We start from the raw sequence: 19,848 nt of genomic DNA, 5'->3' as shown, positions 1-19,848 counted from the left end.
CTGAGGAATATTTTTAATTTTTATAAAATACTCAAGGTCTTTAACACTAAATAAATTATCTAGATCCTTTTTACCACTCCTAGTCTTATTTTGGTATAATGAAATACCCTCTTTCAATCTATGTTCTTTCCTATTTCACTTAGTATTCACATTGTTTTCCTAATTCCCCCTAGAGACTCCCTATTTTCTTTTCTTTTCTTTCTTTCTTTCTTTCTTTCTTTCTTTCTTTCTTTCTTTCTTTCTTTCTTTCTTTCTTCTTTCTTTCTTTCTTTCTTTCTTTCTTTCTTTCTTTCTTTCTTTCTTCTTTCTTTTCTTTCTTTCTTTCTTTCTTTCTTTCTTTCTTTCTTTCTTCTTTCTTTCTTTCTTTCTTCTTTCTTTCTTTCTTTCTTTCTTTCTTTCTTTCTTTCTTTCTTCTTTCTTCTTTCTTTCTTTCTTTCTTTTCTTTCTTTCTTTCTTTCTTTCTTTTTCTTTCTTTCTTTCTTTCTTTCTTTCTTTCTTTCTTTCTTTCTTCTCTTTCTTTCTTTCTTTCTTTCTTTCTTTCTTCTTTCTTTCTTTCTTTCTTTCTTCTTTCTTGTGGTTTTTGGGTCACACCTGGCAGTGCTTATGGATTATTCCTGGCTCCATGCTCAGAAATTGCTCCTGGAAGGCACGGGGGACCATATGGGACGCCGGGATTCGAACAGATGACCTCCTGCATGAAAGGCAAACACCTTACCTTCATGCTATCTCTCCGGCCCCGAAACTCCCTATTTTCAAGTCAAGCTAAAGAAAAAAATTAGATGTAATCTAGCATTTATCATGTTTATGAACTTCCTCTGGTCTAGCTCTCTAAGTTCTCTAATGTACACTCCCTTCAGTTTTTCAGTGTAGGTATTATACACCTCATTAATCTATTTATTCCTAGAGGTACATGATACTTAGCTGGTGCTCAATAAACACATTAAAACATGTTTAAGTAAATATTAGAGAAAATCAGTTTCTGTGTGCAGCCCAATATTGTTTCCTAGTCATTTTTTTGTTTTTTGTTTCTTTTATTGGTTTTTGGGTCACACCCAACAGCACTCAGGGGTTACTCCTGGCTCTGCTCTCAGAAGTAGCTCCTGGCAGGCTCGGGGGACCATATGGGATGCTGGGATTTGAACCATCATCCTTCTGCTTGCAAGGCAAATGCCCTACCTCCATGCTATCTCTTCGGTCCCTATTTCCTAGTCACTTTTGCAAATTTTCCATTTATTGAATAATTTTAATGTTTCAAAGTGAAAGGGTTTTGTGGTCAGAGAGATAGAACTAGATTAAGCATAGCACAGGTGGGTAAGTTCTTGAATGCAGATTTGATTCCCAGAACCCGGTATGGAGTATTGAGCCCTTCAGGAGTGGTCTCTTACTAGAGAGCCCAAAATCAGCTCTGAGAAGAGTCAGGACTAAGGCCTCAGCACCACTGGATGTGTCCCTCAAATCAAAAACCAATCAATCAATCAAATATTTATAAGAGACTTCTGCCTTTGTTTTTTAGTTTGAAAATTATATATTATTTCAAATATGTTTTAAATGCATTCAAGCTCCAGTTAGTAGTAGAAAAACCTTTCTCAAGTTTTTTTTTTTTTTTCAAAAGGGAATATCTTACAGGGTAAGGTTAGGTGCTTGATTATATGTGGTCAACTCTGGTTTAATCCATGACACTGTATATGGTCCCCAAGCACAGCCAGGTGTGTTCTCTGAACAGAATGATCCCTGAGCACAGAGTGATATCTGATCACAGAAATAGGAGTAATCCCTGAGAGCTGCAGGGTATGGCCCAGAACTGAAAAAGAAAAGAAAAGGCGGTGGGGAAAAGGGGGGATATTACTGATACATAGAGTGAGCTGATTTATAATAATTTATGAGAGAGGCAAGTTTCAAAAATATACTAAACTTATACAAGTATATTATTTCATTCAGTGACATTATGAAAGTGAGTAAGTGAATTTATGATGAAAAATTAGACATGTGCTTTTCTATAGGTGAAAAGCAAGTATTAACTGGGCAGTGAGTTTTCAGGGAAGATAGTAATGTTCTTGGCTTGATAAAAGGCTTAGATTATAATGTTTTGTCTTTAAACATATTGAATAACAAACTATATATTTGTATATAATTTTCACAAAAATATGTAAACAAATGATCTCTAAGAATGCATACACTGAAATATTTAAGGGTTTCGGGTATTGATACCTTTGAATTACTTTGAAAAACATTTTAAAATAAGTTGCATTGAAGTGTAAGCAGAGGACAGATAAATAAACATATATACATGTAATGGAGCAAATATTTCAAACTGTGATGTAAATATAAGTAATATCAGAGTATTCATGGTATAATGTATAACACTTCTTTTATCTCTTGTTTTAGGGCCACACTGGGTGATGTTCATGCTTTACTCCTGGCTCTGTACTCAGGGATTATTTCTGGCAGGGATCAGGAGACCATATATGGTCCTTGATCTGTTAGAAAACGTGATTTGAACCATGATGTGCAAGAAAAATGCCTTATCTACTCTATTATCTGTTTTGGTATAGTACTATATAGTTCAATGGTTCTATGTTTTTAAATTATCATAATAAAATTCTGGGAAAGAAAAAGCTACAAACCTTGATCTGTTAGAAAACGTTTTTTTTTTATACTACTTGTAATGCCCTCTATGTACCAGAAGCAAGCAACATTTGTTTAAAGACTGTGTCTTTATAATTTTTAAAATTTATAAATAAGTACATGTCAAGATATAATTCTTTTCTAAGTGTTGTGAGTAACCAAATTAGCTTCCTTCAGTATACTTGAAATTTAGATTTTAACACAATAAAATGGCACAAAAATAATTGTGATGTTATCATATAAACAAGGTAATAAATTATGAGTATAAAATTGTGAAAAGGAAAGGAATTTTGTTATCTGATGCTAGAAAACACAATTAAATCTTATAATGTGATGGTCGGTCCCAAGAAACTGAGGCAGACAAACAGAGCATCATTGGGGTTCTCTTTGTGACTCAGAAGTGCAAGTTTTGCACCCAAATGAATGTGCCCTGAGGAAAAGAAAAACAGCTGGACAAAGGGGTGGGAGGCTTTCAGTCACTCCAGCTGGGCTTTTCTGAGCCACATAGACCCAAAAAACTGAGAAAGACAGACTGATAGCAGGGTCCTCTTTATGTCCAAATTTTGCACCCAGGTTAGAAAGACAGACTGATAGCAGGGTCCTCTTTATGTCCAAATTTTGCACCCAGGTTAGGAGACCCTGAGTGAAAGAAAAGCACTAGGACAAGAAAAGAGATTTTCTAACCATTCCTAACTAACAATTCTAAGAATCTAAAGCAGACAGACAGCGCTGATGTGAAGTCCTTTTTTAGGCATATAATGCTGCCACACATAATTTTTAACTGATTGATAGTACATAGAAGTTCATTTGTTTTTTTCTAATTTTGTATATGCTTATAATTTCCCATTAAAATTTTTAAAAAACAATTTACATTAGAAAAACTTTTCTCAAGTATCAACTCAACACCAGGAAAGGCAATATTTGTGTTCTTGTCCTTAGCATGTGTCTTCATTTGTATAGTATGATTTTCATGTAGCAGGATAGGCATGACATCAGGCAGCTCCCATATCACCACAAGATAAATCTCTTCTTCTTTACCCTTTAATAGAAATCCAGAAATTTTTAATTATTTCATTTTTAGCTGTTTAAGTGATATAAAGAAAAATAGAACATGTAGTGATGTACAAAGAGCATAATCTAAAATGAAATCTTGGAAGTTAAGTCAATGCTCTTAATCTAGAAAGTTAAGGCGCAAAGACTTTTTATCTTTGAGAGGAAAATAGCCAGCAGTGTTCCTGGATCAGCACTCAGGAATCACTCCTGGTGCTGCTTAGGGCGTCCATATTGGAGTTGTGGGAGTTGTCACAAGCAAGGTAAGTGAGTTAACCACTGTGCTATCACTCCACTGCCCATATCCTGCAAGTGATATATACCGTATATACTCTAGTATAAGCTGAGACGTAGTCTCCAGTCGTCTTCTGCTGCCTGCTGCTGGAGGGGGCAGTGCTTCAGTTCAGTCCACAAGACCTGGCTGAGCTGAACTGAACTGGATGCCACTGAACTATTTAACCCACAATATTCTGCGCTTTGTATGAGACCCACAGTAGTGATGATGATATCTGCAAACTCAGTGATGATGACAATGTCTATGCTGATACTTCACACCAAATGCAGCTGAAGCTCTGTTTGGACATACAAATGAGGAGGAGGAGGAATCCAGTTTTGAAGGATTATAACCTTTGTGATTTAGCTTGATTACCTGTTAACTATGGTTTTCTGCACTTTAAAGTTTTAAAGTTATTGTTGCTAGTTTACAGTTTTTCTTTAACAATAAATATCGAAAAACATTTAACCTGATTCCTCAATTATTTTTATAGGCTTTTTAAAAAAAACGTTATTGATTAATTGGTTGGTTTGGGGGCCACACCCAATAATGCTCAGGGGTTACACCTGTCTCTGAAACAGAAATTACCCCCTGGCAGTCTGGGGGACCATGTGGGATGCTAAAAATCAAACTGGGTCCCTCCCGGACTGGCAGCATGCAAGGCATGCACTATTGCCGTGCTATCTCTCCAGCCTCTGATTCCTCAATTACTGTAATTGTTTTGAATATATATTTTTATTTTTGAAATTTACCAGTGACTGCTGCATTTTCCACCTTGCCTTATACTAGAGTCATTAAGTTTTCCCAGTTTTTAGGGTAAAATTAAGGGGGTCAGCGACTTATACTTGGGTAGGCTTATACTCAAATATATACAATAGCTGAAAACTGGACCTTCCCAAAATATCTTCCCATGCAAAATGATGTCTTTTATTAGGCTCTCTTTTATCTGATATTCTTCAGTGTCCAGAATGTAGGTACAAGTATTCAGCTCTGGAAATTTCTCAGCAATAATGTATTTGACTGTTGCTTTTTCATAGGATTTTCTTTCTCTCTCTATGACCTAATGATGTTTTTGTTATATTTACCTCAAAGGCCTCCTGTTGTCTGCTCACTTACATATTTTTTTATTTAAACAACTTTGTTACATACATGATTGTGTTTGGGTTTCAGTCATGTAAAGAACACCACCCATCACCAGTGCAACATCCCCATCACCAATGTCCCAAATCTCTCTCCTCCCCACCCAACCCCCACATGTACTCTAGACAGGCTTTCTATTTCCCTCATACATTCTCATTATTAGGATAGTTCAAAACGTAGTGATTTCTCTAACTAAACTCATTCCTGTTTGTGGTGAGCTTCATGAGGTGAGCTGGAACTTCCAGCTCTTTTCTCTTTTGTGTCTGAAAGTTATTATTGCAAGAATGTCTTTCATTTTTCTTAAAACCCATAGATGAGTGAGATCATTTTGCATCTTTCTCTCTCTGACTTTTTTCACTCAGCATAATAGATTCCGTGTACATCCATGTATAGGAAAATTTCATGACTTCATCTCTCCTGACAGCTGCATAATATTTCATTGTGTACCATATGTACCACAGTTTCTTTAGCCATTCATCTGTTGAAGGGTATCTTGGCTGTTTCCAGAATCTTGCTATGATAAATAGTGCTGCAATGAATATAGGTGTAAGGGAGGGATTTTTGTATTGTATTTTTGTGTTCCTAGGGTATATTCCTAGAAGTGGTATAGCTGGGTCGTATGGGAGTTCGATTTCCAGTTTTTGGAGGAATCTCCATATCTCTTTCCATAAAGGTTGAACTAGACAGAATTCCCACCAGCAGTGATAAAGAGTTCCTTTCTCTCCACATCTCCGCCAACACTGCTTGTTCTCATTCTTTGTGATGTGTGCCAATCTCTGGGTTGTGAGGTGGTACCTCATAGTTGTTTTGATTTGATGATTAGAGATGTGGAGCATTTTTCATGTGTCTTTTGGCCATTTGTATTTCTTCTTTGTCAAAGTGTCTGTCCATTTCTTCTCCCCATTTTTTGATGGGATTAGATGTTTTTTCTTGTAAATTTCTGTCAGTGCCTTGTATATTTTGGAGATTAGCCCCTTGTCTGATGGGTATTGGGTGAATAGTTTCTCCCACTCAGTGAGGGGGGGGGCTCTAGTATACTGGGCGCTATTTCCTTTGAGGTGAAAAAGCTTCTCAGCTTAATATATTCCCATCTGTTAATCTCTGCTTTCACTTGCTTGGAGAGTGCAGTTTCCTCCTTGAATATGCCTGTAGTCTCAATGTCCTGGAGTGTTTTACCTACATGTTGTTCTAAATATCTTATGGTTTCGGGTCTGATATCGAGGTCTTTCATCCATTTGGATTTAAGCATTGTACATGGTGTTAGCTGGAGGTCTAAGTTCAATTTTTTGCAAGTGGCTAGCCAGTTGTGCCAACACCACTTGTTGAAGAGGCTTTCTTTGCTCCATTTAGTATTTCTTGCTCCTTTATCAAAAATTAGGTGATTGTATGTCTGGGGAACATTCTCTGAGTATTCAAGCCTAGTCCACTGATCTGAGGGCCTGTCTTTATTCCAATAGCATGCTGTTTTGATAACTATTGCTTTGTAGTACAGTTTAAAGTTGGGGAAAGTAATTCCTCCCATATTCTTTTCCCCAATGATTGCTTTAGCTATTCTAGGGTACTTATTGTTCCAAATGAATTTCAAAAGTGCCTGATCCACTTCTTTGAAGAATGTCATGGGTATCTTTAGAGGGATTGCATTAAATCTGTACAATGCTTTGGGGAGTATTGCCATTTTAATGATGTTAATCCTGCCAATCCATGAGCAGGGTATGTGCTTCCATTTCCACGTGTCCTCTCTTATTTCTTGGTCTGCTCACTTATTTTGAGGATTCTTTTCATCTTATGCTCATTTTTAAACTCTTCCTATTTTTTTTAATTGAGAGAAGGTGTTATGCAGGTCATAGTCTAGGTCATTTTTTCTTTATTCAGCAGTTGTTACTCTGCTGGTGAGGTGTTTCAGTAAATTTTTCATTTCACCTACCAGGTTTTTAAGTCCTGGTATTTCTGTTTGAAGTCTTCTCTTTTCTACTTTCATATCCTAGAGTCTTATGGGCTTCCATTTCATGGATTTTTTTGTTTGTTTGTTTTTGAGTTATTTGAAAAGCCTGCACATTTCTACTCTAAATTCCTGATCAGAGGCTATGTAGATGGCTGATGTTGATTGAGTCTTCAGAACTTCCATCTTCACTCACTAGTTGTGATAGGGTTCTTCATTACTTTTCAGTGCAAACTTCGGGGTGTGTTGGTGATTTTCATGTGTTGTGGAAAGGCTCCTTGATGAAAAAATGTGCAGCCACAAAGCAGAGTGGCTTTGCTCTTGCCTGGTTTCCTCAATTTAATTCAGTTCAAAATGGTACCATTTTAGTTCAAGCTCTGTACACCTCTTTTTATTTTTATTTTCACTTTTACCTCACCATGGTTAATTTGGGAAATTAGTGGAAAGTTCGTGTAGAATGTTATAGTAAACTAAATCCAATGAGAGTAATTGTGTGAGGATTACAACCCACTCAGTTTATTTTCCCAATAATCACACAGAGAGCACAAATATTAAAGAAATGGTATACCTGGACCATTTGTATCTTTCCGCTGTGCCCTAAGGTGAGAATCAAGTATTTGTTCTTTTCCTGGGCTTTCAGGAAAATCAGACATTTCAAAGAGTGTTCTTCTTCTTTCCAGTCTTTTCCTTTTGGCAACACTTTCATCTCTTGCCCACTGCCAAAATCCCAAATTTTAACTGTTCCTGATCATACAAAGAAAAGTTTGTGTAGGTAAAAATAATGCCTAGAAATTACCTCAAAGATAAATCAATCTAGCTAAAAGATTTCTGCCTATAATATATTTATATTTGTTTTCTTTTTTTTTTTTTTTTTTTTTTTTGGGCCACACCCGTTGACGCTCAGGGGTTACTCCTGGCTATGCGCTCAGAAGTTGCTCCTGGCTTGGGGGACCATATGGGACGCCAGGAATCGAACTGTGGTCCGTCCAAGGCTAGCGCAGGCAAGGCAGGCACCTTACCTCTAGCGCCACCGCCCGGCCCCTTATATTTGTTTTCTACTAAGACTGATATTTGTATCTCATTGACTTTGAAGTATATATAATATAATTATAAATGCCTTCTTTTGACTAATCAAAAATATAAAGGACCATAAAATTTCTTTAAAATTTTGAGGTTTTTGAAGATCTCAGGTTATATGAGGTTTCTGCTTCAACTAAACATTATCTATCTTTATTCTTCTAATGTTCAACAACTTTACAAATTTCTCTCTCTTCATTTAATGTCATATTTATACTAATATTAAAAAAAGATAATTACTGTCACATTTTCTAAAGGGTTGCTGATAAGTTTTAGGATTTTAACTCTTATTGTGTTACAGAAGATTTAAGAGAAATTCTACCAGGAAGGAAATTATCCTGCTTTATTGATAGATAAGAAAATGAAAAGAGTATAAAAAAATTGTCTTACATTTTAAATAATATTTTATTTGAGGTTACCACTGCATCTTTGATTTAGGATATCTTCTTTATTTTTTTTTGTTTGTTTTTGGGCCACACCTGTTTGATGCTCAGGGATTACTCCTGGCTAAGCGCTCAGAAATCGCCCCTGGCTTGGGGGGACCATATGGGACGCCGGGGATTGAACCGTGGTCCGTCCTATGCTAGCGCTTGCAAGGCAGACACCTTACCTTTAGCACCACCTTCCCGGCCCCATGATTTAGGATATCTTCTAAAGGGCCAAGAAAGTTTATAATCAGAGTAGCTGTTGAAGGTATATTTCTAGGTCATTGGTATAGAGAACTATCTTTAAAAAAAAAAAAACAGCTTTATTTATTGATTGGTTTTTGGGCCACACCTAGCAGCACTCAGGGCTCACTCCTGGCTCTGCATTCAGAAATTACCCCTGGAAGGCTGGGGGACCATATAGGATGCTGGGAATCTAACTGGGTAGACCACATGCAAGGCAAATGCCCCACCACTCTGCTATCTCTCAGGCCCCTAGAGAACTGTCTTCTAACATAGACTATTGTAGTGGTTATCTTGAGTTTTAAATCACAGACTATCAGATCACTGAGAGTACCCTTTATCCCTTCCTACACTAGCTCCATCCACTGCTTGCTATTTCTAATTTTTACATGATGGAACTGAAATTTGAAAACTGCTGTTTTTCTGTTTTCCATTAGCCACCTCACAATGCCCACCACTGGGTTCATTAATAGCATTGATACGCTTTGATCAGATTCTTCCTAGGTGCTCAACACTGTGATAGGGACTAAGAATAAGATTTAATCTAAAGAGTTCTTGCCCTCAAGAACTTATAATCATATAGAAAATTAGTTTTATATGTTAATAAATAAATTGGTCCTGCACTCATTAATTCCTGATGATATGTACCAGAGGCCCATGATACAGACTTCCTAGTACTAGGGGGCTTGGGTAATTAAATTTAGCAGAACAGAGAGCAGAGGGTTACTGCTCAATATTTCACAAGTGATCACAAGTATGGGAATTATAAGATATGTGTGGCTTATTGGGAAGCTCTGGAATTTGGATAGTTCTAATTTCTGCGGTGTCCTAAACCTCTTTGAATAATGCTGAGAAAATTTCAATATTTATAATTATTCTAGACATCAGTCTTATTAATGCAAAGTGTGACTTGCCTACTTTAAAATAATGGATACATTTTATGGATTATTGATTAATATATTTTTCAATATAAAATTACAAAGAATATTTATTATTACAATTGTTTACTTGTTTTCAAGATATCTTTAGAGAACTAACAAAGTTCTTAGAGACTGTCCCATATAAAGCAAAGTTCTCTAGTTAGTTCTTATGATTTTATTTCATATATATTGTTATATACTTACACTTAAAACAACAAGATTTCTCCTCAGTGTGTTTATGCAATTAATCAATAGAGTTACAAGCAAAATAATATTGTTAGTAAATATATTTAGATGTTATTTAAATTCATAGTAGTGCTTTCAGTTGGTCATATTGTCTAGATAAAATAATTCTGTCATAGGAGTAAAGAACAAAATGTAATGAAAGATGAGGCTGGTGATATATCTCTAGTTCTAGGAATTTCCATGACATGAAAATTGGAGCATTTACTGACATAACACATAACACATAACTTTGACATTCTCTAAAATGTGCCATGATACATGTTATAAGGTTATATGTTATACATATTTAAGGAACTAACACTTATGATTAATTATAAAATAGAATTCTAAGTATGATATAACAAAATAAGTTGTATATTTTGCTTGATTCTCAAATCAGTCAGTTGTGACTAGATCTAATTTTTCTTAGCTTTTTATATCCAAAGTAGAGAGAATGAATCTCAGGTAAACACAGGTAAACACCGGTAAATAGATTTCAACAAAGATGCAATGCGAAACCTGGTAAACTCTAAGGTAACTCTAAGGTAATTATGTAAGTATAATATGAAGCATTTTTCAATTTGAATCAGAAGCATTATTGCCCATTGAAAGAGTATCAATCATGGCTTAGTCAGCACAGTGATTTCACTCACATATGTACAAATTCTAGCCCGTGTCATATTCTAACACAAGAAACTAAGTTTCTAAAACAAATTATTCAAATACTAAAGCATATAATCTGACCATTATATGCTCCTGTGGCGAAAAGAAATCCACTTTCATTAATATCTGCACAAGTCAGTTCAACATTTAAGCCATGAGGTTTTAAAATATTGTATATTTGGAGGCCTGTTTCAAGTTCCCATACCTGTGGAAAGAAAAGATAATCAAATAACTTATATACCATTTTAGTTATTACCCATTTTACAATATTCTATACATCTTCAGAATTTATATCAGACATATCTAACCTTTCAACTTTCTGCCATGAGTATTGCTTTTAGGTTATGCCGAGGCAGGGCCCATATAGCTAAATAGGGAGACCCTGTGTTACAAGTCCCATAGTTTCAACAAAAAATCACAACCAAAACTGAATTATTCTATGCGAAAAATGATCTAAAATGTTGGAAAAAATTTCAAAACAAAGGAAAAAAGAAGAGCACCCAGATGATTTTGAGAGAGGGATTCCTTTGCCAAGAAATAAATCACATAGTGGACCAATAAGTTGTAACTGGAAAAAGATTTCTAATATGTGGAACTTATCTCTCATTCTAAATGTACTGTTCCCAAGTTTCCAGATTCATTATTCTGCTTGCCTATATTTATATCACTGAAATAAAAGACAAAATATTATAAGATATAAATGTGATCTGAGATACCATAGTACCATCTTAATGACCTCTCTTCTTATTGGTGACCTTAAAACCTTGCTGGTAGGTTACATATTGAATTTGAAATTTTATAGGAACAATAATTGAAAGGTAAAGTCTTGGTAGCTTCTTATAAACTTGCTGATAGGTGCCATCTTACAGCTCCGTTTTATATTAACAGACTTAGGGTAAAATACTAAGTGAATTCCTCTCACTGATTTGCCTAATATCTTAGTTAAATCTTCCCTGCCCCCCACCCCAGAAATGACATGCACATCCAGGCACTATGTGAACCTAGAGGAGCCACTCTGTGTCCCAGACTGGTAGACAGAACATACACACAGATTGTTTTTTTGTTTTGTTTTGTTTCGTGGTGCTCAGGGGTTACTCCTGGCTGTCTGCTCAGAAATAGCTCCTGGCAGGCACGGGGGACCATATGGGACACTGGGATTTGAACCAACCACCTTTGGTCCTGGATTGGCTGCTTGCAAGGCAAACACCACTGTGCTATCTCTCCGGGCCCTTACACACAGATTGTTTTTATTCCAACTCACAAACTCATAAGGGTAAGTAAGTAGCAACAGGGTCTTTGAAAAAAATTTTTAAATTATTTTTTTTAATACATTTTAATTGAATCATCATGGAATATAGTTATAAAGTTGCTCATGGCTCAGTTTTAGTAATACAATGTTCCAACAACTATCCCTTCATCAGTGTACATTTCATGCTACCAATATCCCCAGTATCCCTACCACCTCTCACAACCAGACCACCTCTATGGCAAACATTTAACCTTCATACTTTCTCTTCCTTTTATTTTAAAAGACACTGTGGCTTCTAAAACTGTTACTAAAAGGGTATTATGCATAACACTTCATACCCTTTCAGTACACAGTCCATACTCCTCCCCATGGCAAGCTCCCTACAACGGTTCTCATCTCTATAGTCTTCATATATTATTATAATGCTATGTTTTTAATATCTCACAGAGTGTGATCTGCAATTTTATAAGACACTAGTTCAACTTTACAAGAAAAAAAGCATCAAATCCATTAAAATGGAGAGAAGAAATGAACAGAAACTTCTTCCTCAAAGAAGAAATATAAATAGCCAGTAAGCATATAAATGCTTCCATAATTAATCATCAAGGATGCAAATCAAAACAATTATTTATCATCTAGATATCACTTTACACCACAGATACTTCATACATCAAACAAAACAAACAGAAATAACACCCAACACTAGACCTAAGACCCAGTAGCCATACCACTACCATCTTCCTGAGCTGTAGGGCCAGAAAGTTAGTAAGGACATAAGATCACTAAGTGATAAACTAGAAGAGTTGTGACTATTATAGCTACTATTCTGAGTGCTACTATAAATAGTGGTATGCATATGTCCTGTTGAATAAATGTTTTTGTGTTCTGTATGTACATACTAGGTAGTGGGATTCTGTGATTTTATTTTTTTGAGAGCCTCCACACTGTTTCTCAAAGGGGTGACACAATGAACAAACTAAACAGTCATGGAGGAGAATTCTTTTTCAACATAGATTTTTTTCCCACTTGTGTGTGTTTGTGATTCCTACTGATGTGAGGTATCCCAATATTTGCTTGATTTAAATTTACCTAATAATAAGTGATGGTGAGAATTTTTATGTGTCTATTAGGCATTCACCTATCTTCTTCAAAAAACAGAATACCATAATTAGAAAGAGATAATAAAAATCATGCAATTTGCTGCAACTTGACTGCAAATGGAGGGCATAATATTAAATGGATTGAATCATAAGAAAAGGGGCAAATACTAGATGATCTCACTGTTTGATTGTGTGGTATAATCTCCTTGATTGTAAGTTTGTAAAGTTAACATTGTCCCATTTGGTATTTTTTATCTTTGTCAATTATTTGGAGTTGAGTCTTCAAATTCATATCCGAAGTCAAACTATTGACTTATTTTACACATATCTTCTGAATATTTTTGTTTTTGATCGTAATATCTGAATCAATTTTAGTTAAATTTCTGTGTATACTTATAAACAGTGATCTAGTTTAAACTTATTTAACATGTTACTGTTCATTTTTTCATCACCATTTTCTAAAAAGGCTTTCATTTCTCCATTTTATGGTCTAGTCATGTAGATTACATATCTAGATATTTGAATCTATTTCTGTTTCAATATAATTAAAATAGCTTGAGTTAGTTAATTTTTATATTAATGAAAGCTTAAAAATTGTCCAATGTAGGTTTTATTATTTTATATTAAAGTTACTTAATCACTCAAAAACATCACTAAGGAAAGAAAATGCTGGACCAGAGGAATATTACAGCAAGTAGGTATCTTGCATTTCACCTTGATTCAACCCCCAAAGTTGCATAAGGTTTCTTTAGCCCCGCCAGGAGTGATCTCTGAGACAAAGCCAGGAGTAAGCACTGATCATTACTTGGCACAAACAAAAAGACAGAAAAAGTTTAAATTCTTTCTTACCTTGCACACAGTCAACTCTATTTTATACCCAGTATCATAGATAGCTGCCTGAGTACTACCACAAATGATACCTGAGTACAGAACTAGGACTAAGTCCTGAGTAATTTTTAGAAAAAAAGAAAAAAAGAAAGAAAGAAAGAAAGAAAGAAAGAAAGAAAGAAAGAAAGAAAGAAAGAAAGAAAGAAAGAAAGAGAAAGAAGAAAGGAAGGAAGGAAGGAAGAAAGAAGGAAGGAAGAAGGAAGGAAGAAAGAAGGAAGGAAGAAAGAGAGAAAGAAAGAAGGAAGGAAGAGAGAAAGAAAGAAGGAAGGAAGAAAGAGAAAGAAAGAAAAAGAGAAAGAAAGAAATAGAAAAAAGAGAGAGGGGCTGGAAAGATAGCATGGAGGTAAGACATTTGCCTTGCATGCAGAAGGATGGTGGTTTGAATCCCTGCATCCCATATGGTCCCCCATGCCCGCCAGGAGTGATTTCTGAGTATAGAGCTAGGAGTAACCCCTGAGCACTGCAGAATGTGACCCAAAAATCAAAAAAAGAAGAAAAAAAAAAAGGAAAGAGAGAAAGGAAAGAAGGAAGAAAGAGAAAAAAGAAAAGAAGCAAGAAAGGAAAGTAAAAAAAAGGAAAAAAGTGTTTTATTTGATTTGCAAATATGTACTTACTTTAATTATAGACTCAGAGCAGATAGTGAGTATTTGGTGAAAATATTTGTTATAAAGCATGGCATTGATTTCTCGTTCATGAGAATGAGGGACTTGCTTTGTATCTTGTATCATCCTTGTCAAAGGATACATGTTTATGACACTAGATCCTAGAACATAAAAAAAAATATCAGTAGCAGCACGTAAGTTTTGAGTCATATCTAATAATTTTGGAATTAATAATCTATAATTTGGAATAAATCAATCTATAATATTAATGTCTAAGAAACCTAATAATGTGAAAATGTGCTTATTTACTCTAAAATATTTTGATAAAATGAATGTTATTTAATCAGAAAATAGATTCCAGCAGGCCAGAGCAAAAGCATAGTGGGTAGTGCATTTGCATTGCATGCAGCCAATTCTGTTTCAATCTCCAGCACCTCATATGGCCCCTAGAGCACACAAGAAATGGTTTTTTTTGAAAAAAACCCTAAGCACTTCAGTTGTGCCCCCCAAAATCCTCCTTCTAAAACAAAGAAAAGGAAAGAAAGCATTCACTTTTGATTTTATTTTCAAACCAGGGTCTTTTAAATTAATTGATTTTCTCTTTTTAGGGACACTATTTTCCCAAGTATACTATATATGGTAAAAAAAAAAAAAGTAATACTTATTTTTATGTTCAGGTAAGCAGAATTACATTAAGCCAAGTAGCTTTTGCACTTCAAAGGAAATAGTAACTAGGATACAAAGGCCTCCCATGAAATGGAGAAACTATTCATTCTATAACCATCAGATAAGGGGATAATATCTAATATATACAAGGTACTGATGGAGCTTAACAATCAGAAAACATCTAGTCCCATTAAAAAATGGGGAGAAAGGGGCCGGCGAGGTGGCGCTAGAGGTAAGGTGTCTGCCCAAGCCAGGGGCAATTTCTGAGCGCTTAGCCAGGAGTAACCCCTGAGCATCAAATGGGTGTGGCCCGAAAAACCAAAAAAAAAAAAAAAAAAAAAAAAAGGGGGGGAGGAGAAAAAATGAACAGCCTTTTCCTCAAAGAAGAAATATAGATTGCACTAAAACTTCAAAACACTTAAGATAGAAATTGAAAACCTAAGGAAATGGAAAAATATTTCATGCTTGTGGATTGTAAAAACGATGTTATCAAAAGGACCACTTCATTAAACTACTATATATATAAATGCAATCTCTAACCAAATTCAGACAGCATTCTTCAATTTTAAAGTTTTAGTACAACCATACAAGACCCCGGATAGCCAAAACTCTACTAAAAACAAGAAACTGGGAGGCATCTCTTTACCTTACATGAAGTTTCTACAAAACCATGGTGATCAAACAGCATGTTGTTGAAACAAAGACAGACTTTCAAACCAAATAGATCAAAATGAATATCCAATGACACACCTCCAAGTATATGGCCAACTAATATTTGACAAAGGGGTCAAGAAAATATAATTTAGAATTATAAAATTATAATTTATACTTTTAATTAAAGTTTTATATAGAGCATTATTATTGGCAAAATTATTTGTAGTTGAATTTTAAATATACAATGTTTTAGCACCAATCCCAAATTCCAACAACAGGGTCAATCTCCCTCCACTAATAAGGATGGCATATATCAAAAATACTGGAAACAATCTATTTTGGTGGGGATGTGGTGAAAAAGAACTCTAATCTACTGCTATTGGGAATGCTGTCTGTTCAATACTCTGAAAAGCAGTATGAAGGGCTCTTGGAAAATTCTGAATGGAGCTACAGAACCTAATACAAAAGCTGAGTTGGAATCAACCTACATGTCCAACAACAGATGAGTTGAGCATAAAGATGTGATATGTATATACCACAGAATACTATATAGCTGTACTATACTATATATATATATATATATATATATATAGCTATGCTACAACATAGAAGGTATTATGTTAAATGAAGTAATAAGAAGAATTGGGTAAATACATTATTATATTAGTTATGTGTGGTATTTAGAATAACTGCATAAAGAAATGCAATGGCTTAATGGGATTGTCTAGAATATTTTTGATCCCAGAGTATAGTGAAAAGAAAGAAAGTGAGTGGAAGAGGAGAAAGACATATATAAAATAATGGGAAACAGGGGCTAAAAGGGCTTAACTGCATTAGTGATATTAAGAAAGAACAGAGATAAGTATCCAAACCATGGAGCCAACAACAATGAAATGATAATGAAACTATATATATGACTATATATAATGAAACTGTAACTATCAAAATTTAAAATTTTTCTTGTTATAATATTAGACGGAGGCAGGTGAAAAGGGGTGGTATAGTATGGACTCTGGAAACATTAGTTGAGGGAGATTGAACCCGTTGTTAGGATTGGTTCTGAAACATTGTATATTTAAAATCCAACTGTATTGCCTCTCACTATCTAATCTTGTCAGTAGGCCCACTAACAAGCCTTCCCTCAGCATGGAAGGCTGATCAAAATTTCTGACAGTGCAAGGTGATATTCTTCAGACTTAATATGAACCTCCCACTATTCAATAGGAATCTCGGCAGAAGACCCTCAGCGTAGATGACTGACCAAGATTTATAATAGTGAAGGTGATGAGACTCTCATCAGTAGGCCCACTGAGAAGTCTTCCCTCAGTATGGATGGCTGACCAATATTTCTGTTAGTGAAGATGATATTCTGCATCTTAGTAGCAGACATTTATTTGGCCTAAATATAAATTTCCCTCTGCTGTATTGTATATATAGTTGAACTTTTTACGTACTAACATCATGATTTTACAGGCTAATATAGCCTTGATTAAATTTCTCTTTACCTGGAAAATTCAGCACCAAAAGACACTTAAAAACAATTTCTTTCCTCCTTGTCTTTAAAATGCCCTTGCAGTTTTTAACATAAAAGAATGTTCTGCTTTTGGGACATCTCTAAAGGACTTTGAGTACTTGTTAACTAATTTTTACCCCAGAAACATCCAAAAGGTTTGGGCAGGATATAGCATTGGGCTGTTGAATTTTTACCAGGTATACAAAAACCTCTCCCCTCAGAATTAGGAAGTTTGATAGGGAAATCCAGGTCCTTGCTAAAATCCCCTAATTTACAACAGAACTAGCAGGACAGGAACTACTTTGAGATATTAAAATTAACCTTTTTTTAACTCTGAACTCCTATTTGATATGTATTTATTATTAGGTTTGCATACCACCTAAAGCCGGTGAATTGTTTTGTAAATCAAACAATGTATGATAAAGCTGTTAACAAGAAAGATATTTGTACTTTGCATAGGAACAAATGTGAGCATTCTTTTCATACCATTGAAAAAACTGACTGGCAAAATCCCCCTTTTATACCTTTAGTTTTTTACATTAAAAGCAGAATTCTGTTCTTCCACATAACCTTGTGTGGTTCCTCATTTCTTTATATTTTGCAATCTGTACACCCACTTTCCTAGAGGGAACTCAAAGAAGTTTCATAATGTAACCTGACCAAAGCTAGCTGCATCACAACTATAAATAATTTTGCCAATCACAATGCCTTAAATAAAAATTGTAACTAAAAGTATAAATAATAAAAGGATTGTAAATTCCTAAATAATATATTGTTAAATAGCTCTTCCCTTTTCAATCTGAATAAAATTTCAGATTTTCTAATCTGAAAACATAATCTCATTAAAAGCATGACTGAATATCAGTGTTTACATGACAATATTAAAGAAGACTAATTTCCAAATAACTATAGCAAAATATTTCTATTTTATTTAGCTCCTAGCTTGAGGGATCATATGGGACAATGGGGGATAGAACCAAGGTACATCATAGATTGGGCACGTGCTTGTTTAATTTTTATAATAATGTATAAATTTTAAGTATAATTTAATACTCAAATCTATTTTTGTATATTTTCTAGAAATAAAAATTATAATATCAAAGCATCCATATTTTGAAAAATAAAGTAAAACTATTTTCCTATATTATTGCTGAAAATTAAATTACTAAAATCTAATGAGTTGCTCAAGTATTTCCAAGAAACATAAACTTGGTGTAATTAATTGCTATAAATTTTACTATGTATTTAAACTGTAAGATAAAGTATAATCACATATTAAAAAGGAAGGTGATACTTTTCTGCTACTAATTGTCAACACACAGCCTTCTCCATATGTTAATATGAAACAATATAGCAACAACATAATAGCTGGATGTTCAACAGTGAGCTGCGTGGTAGAACCTAATACTGATTTTGATTAACATTTTTAGGATTTCAGTAAAGCTGATGAATAAAGGAATAACAAGTGATGATCTCTAAATTAGAGTAGTTATACTACTATTATAGAAGTATGCAAAGTGAAGTATGTAAATTAGATAATCAAAAGTTTTGAAATATATTCCTAGATCTATTTCAAACTCATATCCATTTTCTAATAACTTGAAATGATCTTTAAAATTGGCATTAGTAAAATATAATTTCTAAACCTATGATGGTTGAACATATCACTGATTATAGGCAGAGTGTCATAAACATTGCACAAATGGCAGTTGTCTTCATTAAAATCAGAGTAAAATGTTCCACAAAAAGCAATTCTAGATCTAGTGGTGCTGTCACTGGAATTTAAAACTAGTATAAATATTTAATTTGAATCAAGGCATGTTATAATCTGATACAAACTAAAGCTGATGGCTATAGTCAATACATGTAATTTCAGAAGTAAAGTAATAAATGGCATTCACATTTTGAAAGTAAAATATATTTTAAATTACATAAGATTGGAAAAATATTAATATTTGTATATATTTTTTTGTTTGGGGACCACATCCAGGGCTTCTCCGGTCTTATCGCTCTATTAATGCTGAAGAATGAATCCTAACATGGGACCAGATCAGCTTATTGGATCAGAAGGGGTAACCAGAGATTGAACGTAAGTCAGTCACATTCAGGCAAGCAATCCATTCACTGAAATATTGTTCCAGCACCTTTGTTCTCTTTCTTGTACTGAAACATCACTAGCATCTCTAATGATAAAGGAACTGGCATTTTTTAAACTGGTTATTTTATTTTTTAATTTTATTTATCTATTTTTTGGGTGCACCATTCCTGGATACTATACTATACTAGGTTGATGAGTCGAATGGACAGAGCTTGCTTCTATTCCATTTCCTAGTGCCCCAAATCCATTTAATATAGTCATCAGATAGACAATGTCAGATATCAGATATTAAACTGATAAGAACAGATACTACAATTGATCTTAGTTAAAAGTTTGAGAAGTGATTAAACTGGATATTTTAAACCTAAAAATTAAATATGAGAATTGGGGCAATAGTGATGAAACATAATCAAAGTAATTATGTTACATTTGAAGGGTCATATATAGAATAGAGATTTGTTTTTTTGTTTGTTTGTTTTTATTTTTGTTTTTGGGTC

At 34.4% G+C, this 19,848-nt stretch overlaps 1 protein-coding gene and 1 non-coding gene across 2 annotated transcripts in view; both read right to left on the bottom strand.

The window, feature by feature from the left end:
* Positions 1–19,848, bottom strand: part of WDR64 (WD repeat domain 64) — a 148,389-nt gene that overhangs the window by 75,314 nt on the left and 53,227 nt on the right. Inside the window, 4 exon segments of the mRNA XM_049777562.1 lie at positions 3,497–3,664; positions 7,597–7,772; positions 10,663–10,786; positions 14,433–14,581. Coding sequence (XP_049633519.1) covers positions 3,497–3,664; positions 7,597–7,772; positions 10,663–10,786; positions 14,433–14,581 — 617 coding nt within the window.
* On the bottom strand, positions 19,503–19,696 carry LOC126014927 (U2 spliceosomal RNA). The gene has a single exon (XR_007497871.1). It is a non-coding gene; the product is annotated as a U2 spliceosomal RNA (small nuclear RNA).

This window comes from Suncus etruscus, chromosome 7 (assembly GCF_024139225.1).
Source record: "Suncus etruscus isolate mSunEtr1 chromosome 7, mSunEtr1.pri.cur, whole genome shotgun sequence".
In the NCBI taxonomy this organism is placed as follows: domain Eukaryota; kingdom Metazoa; phylum Chordata; class Mammalia; order Eulipotyphla; family Soricidae; genus Suncus; species Suncus etruscus.
This window is presented reverse-complemented; position numbering and strand designations above follow the sequence as displayed.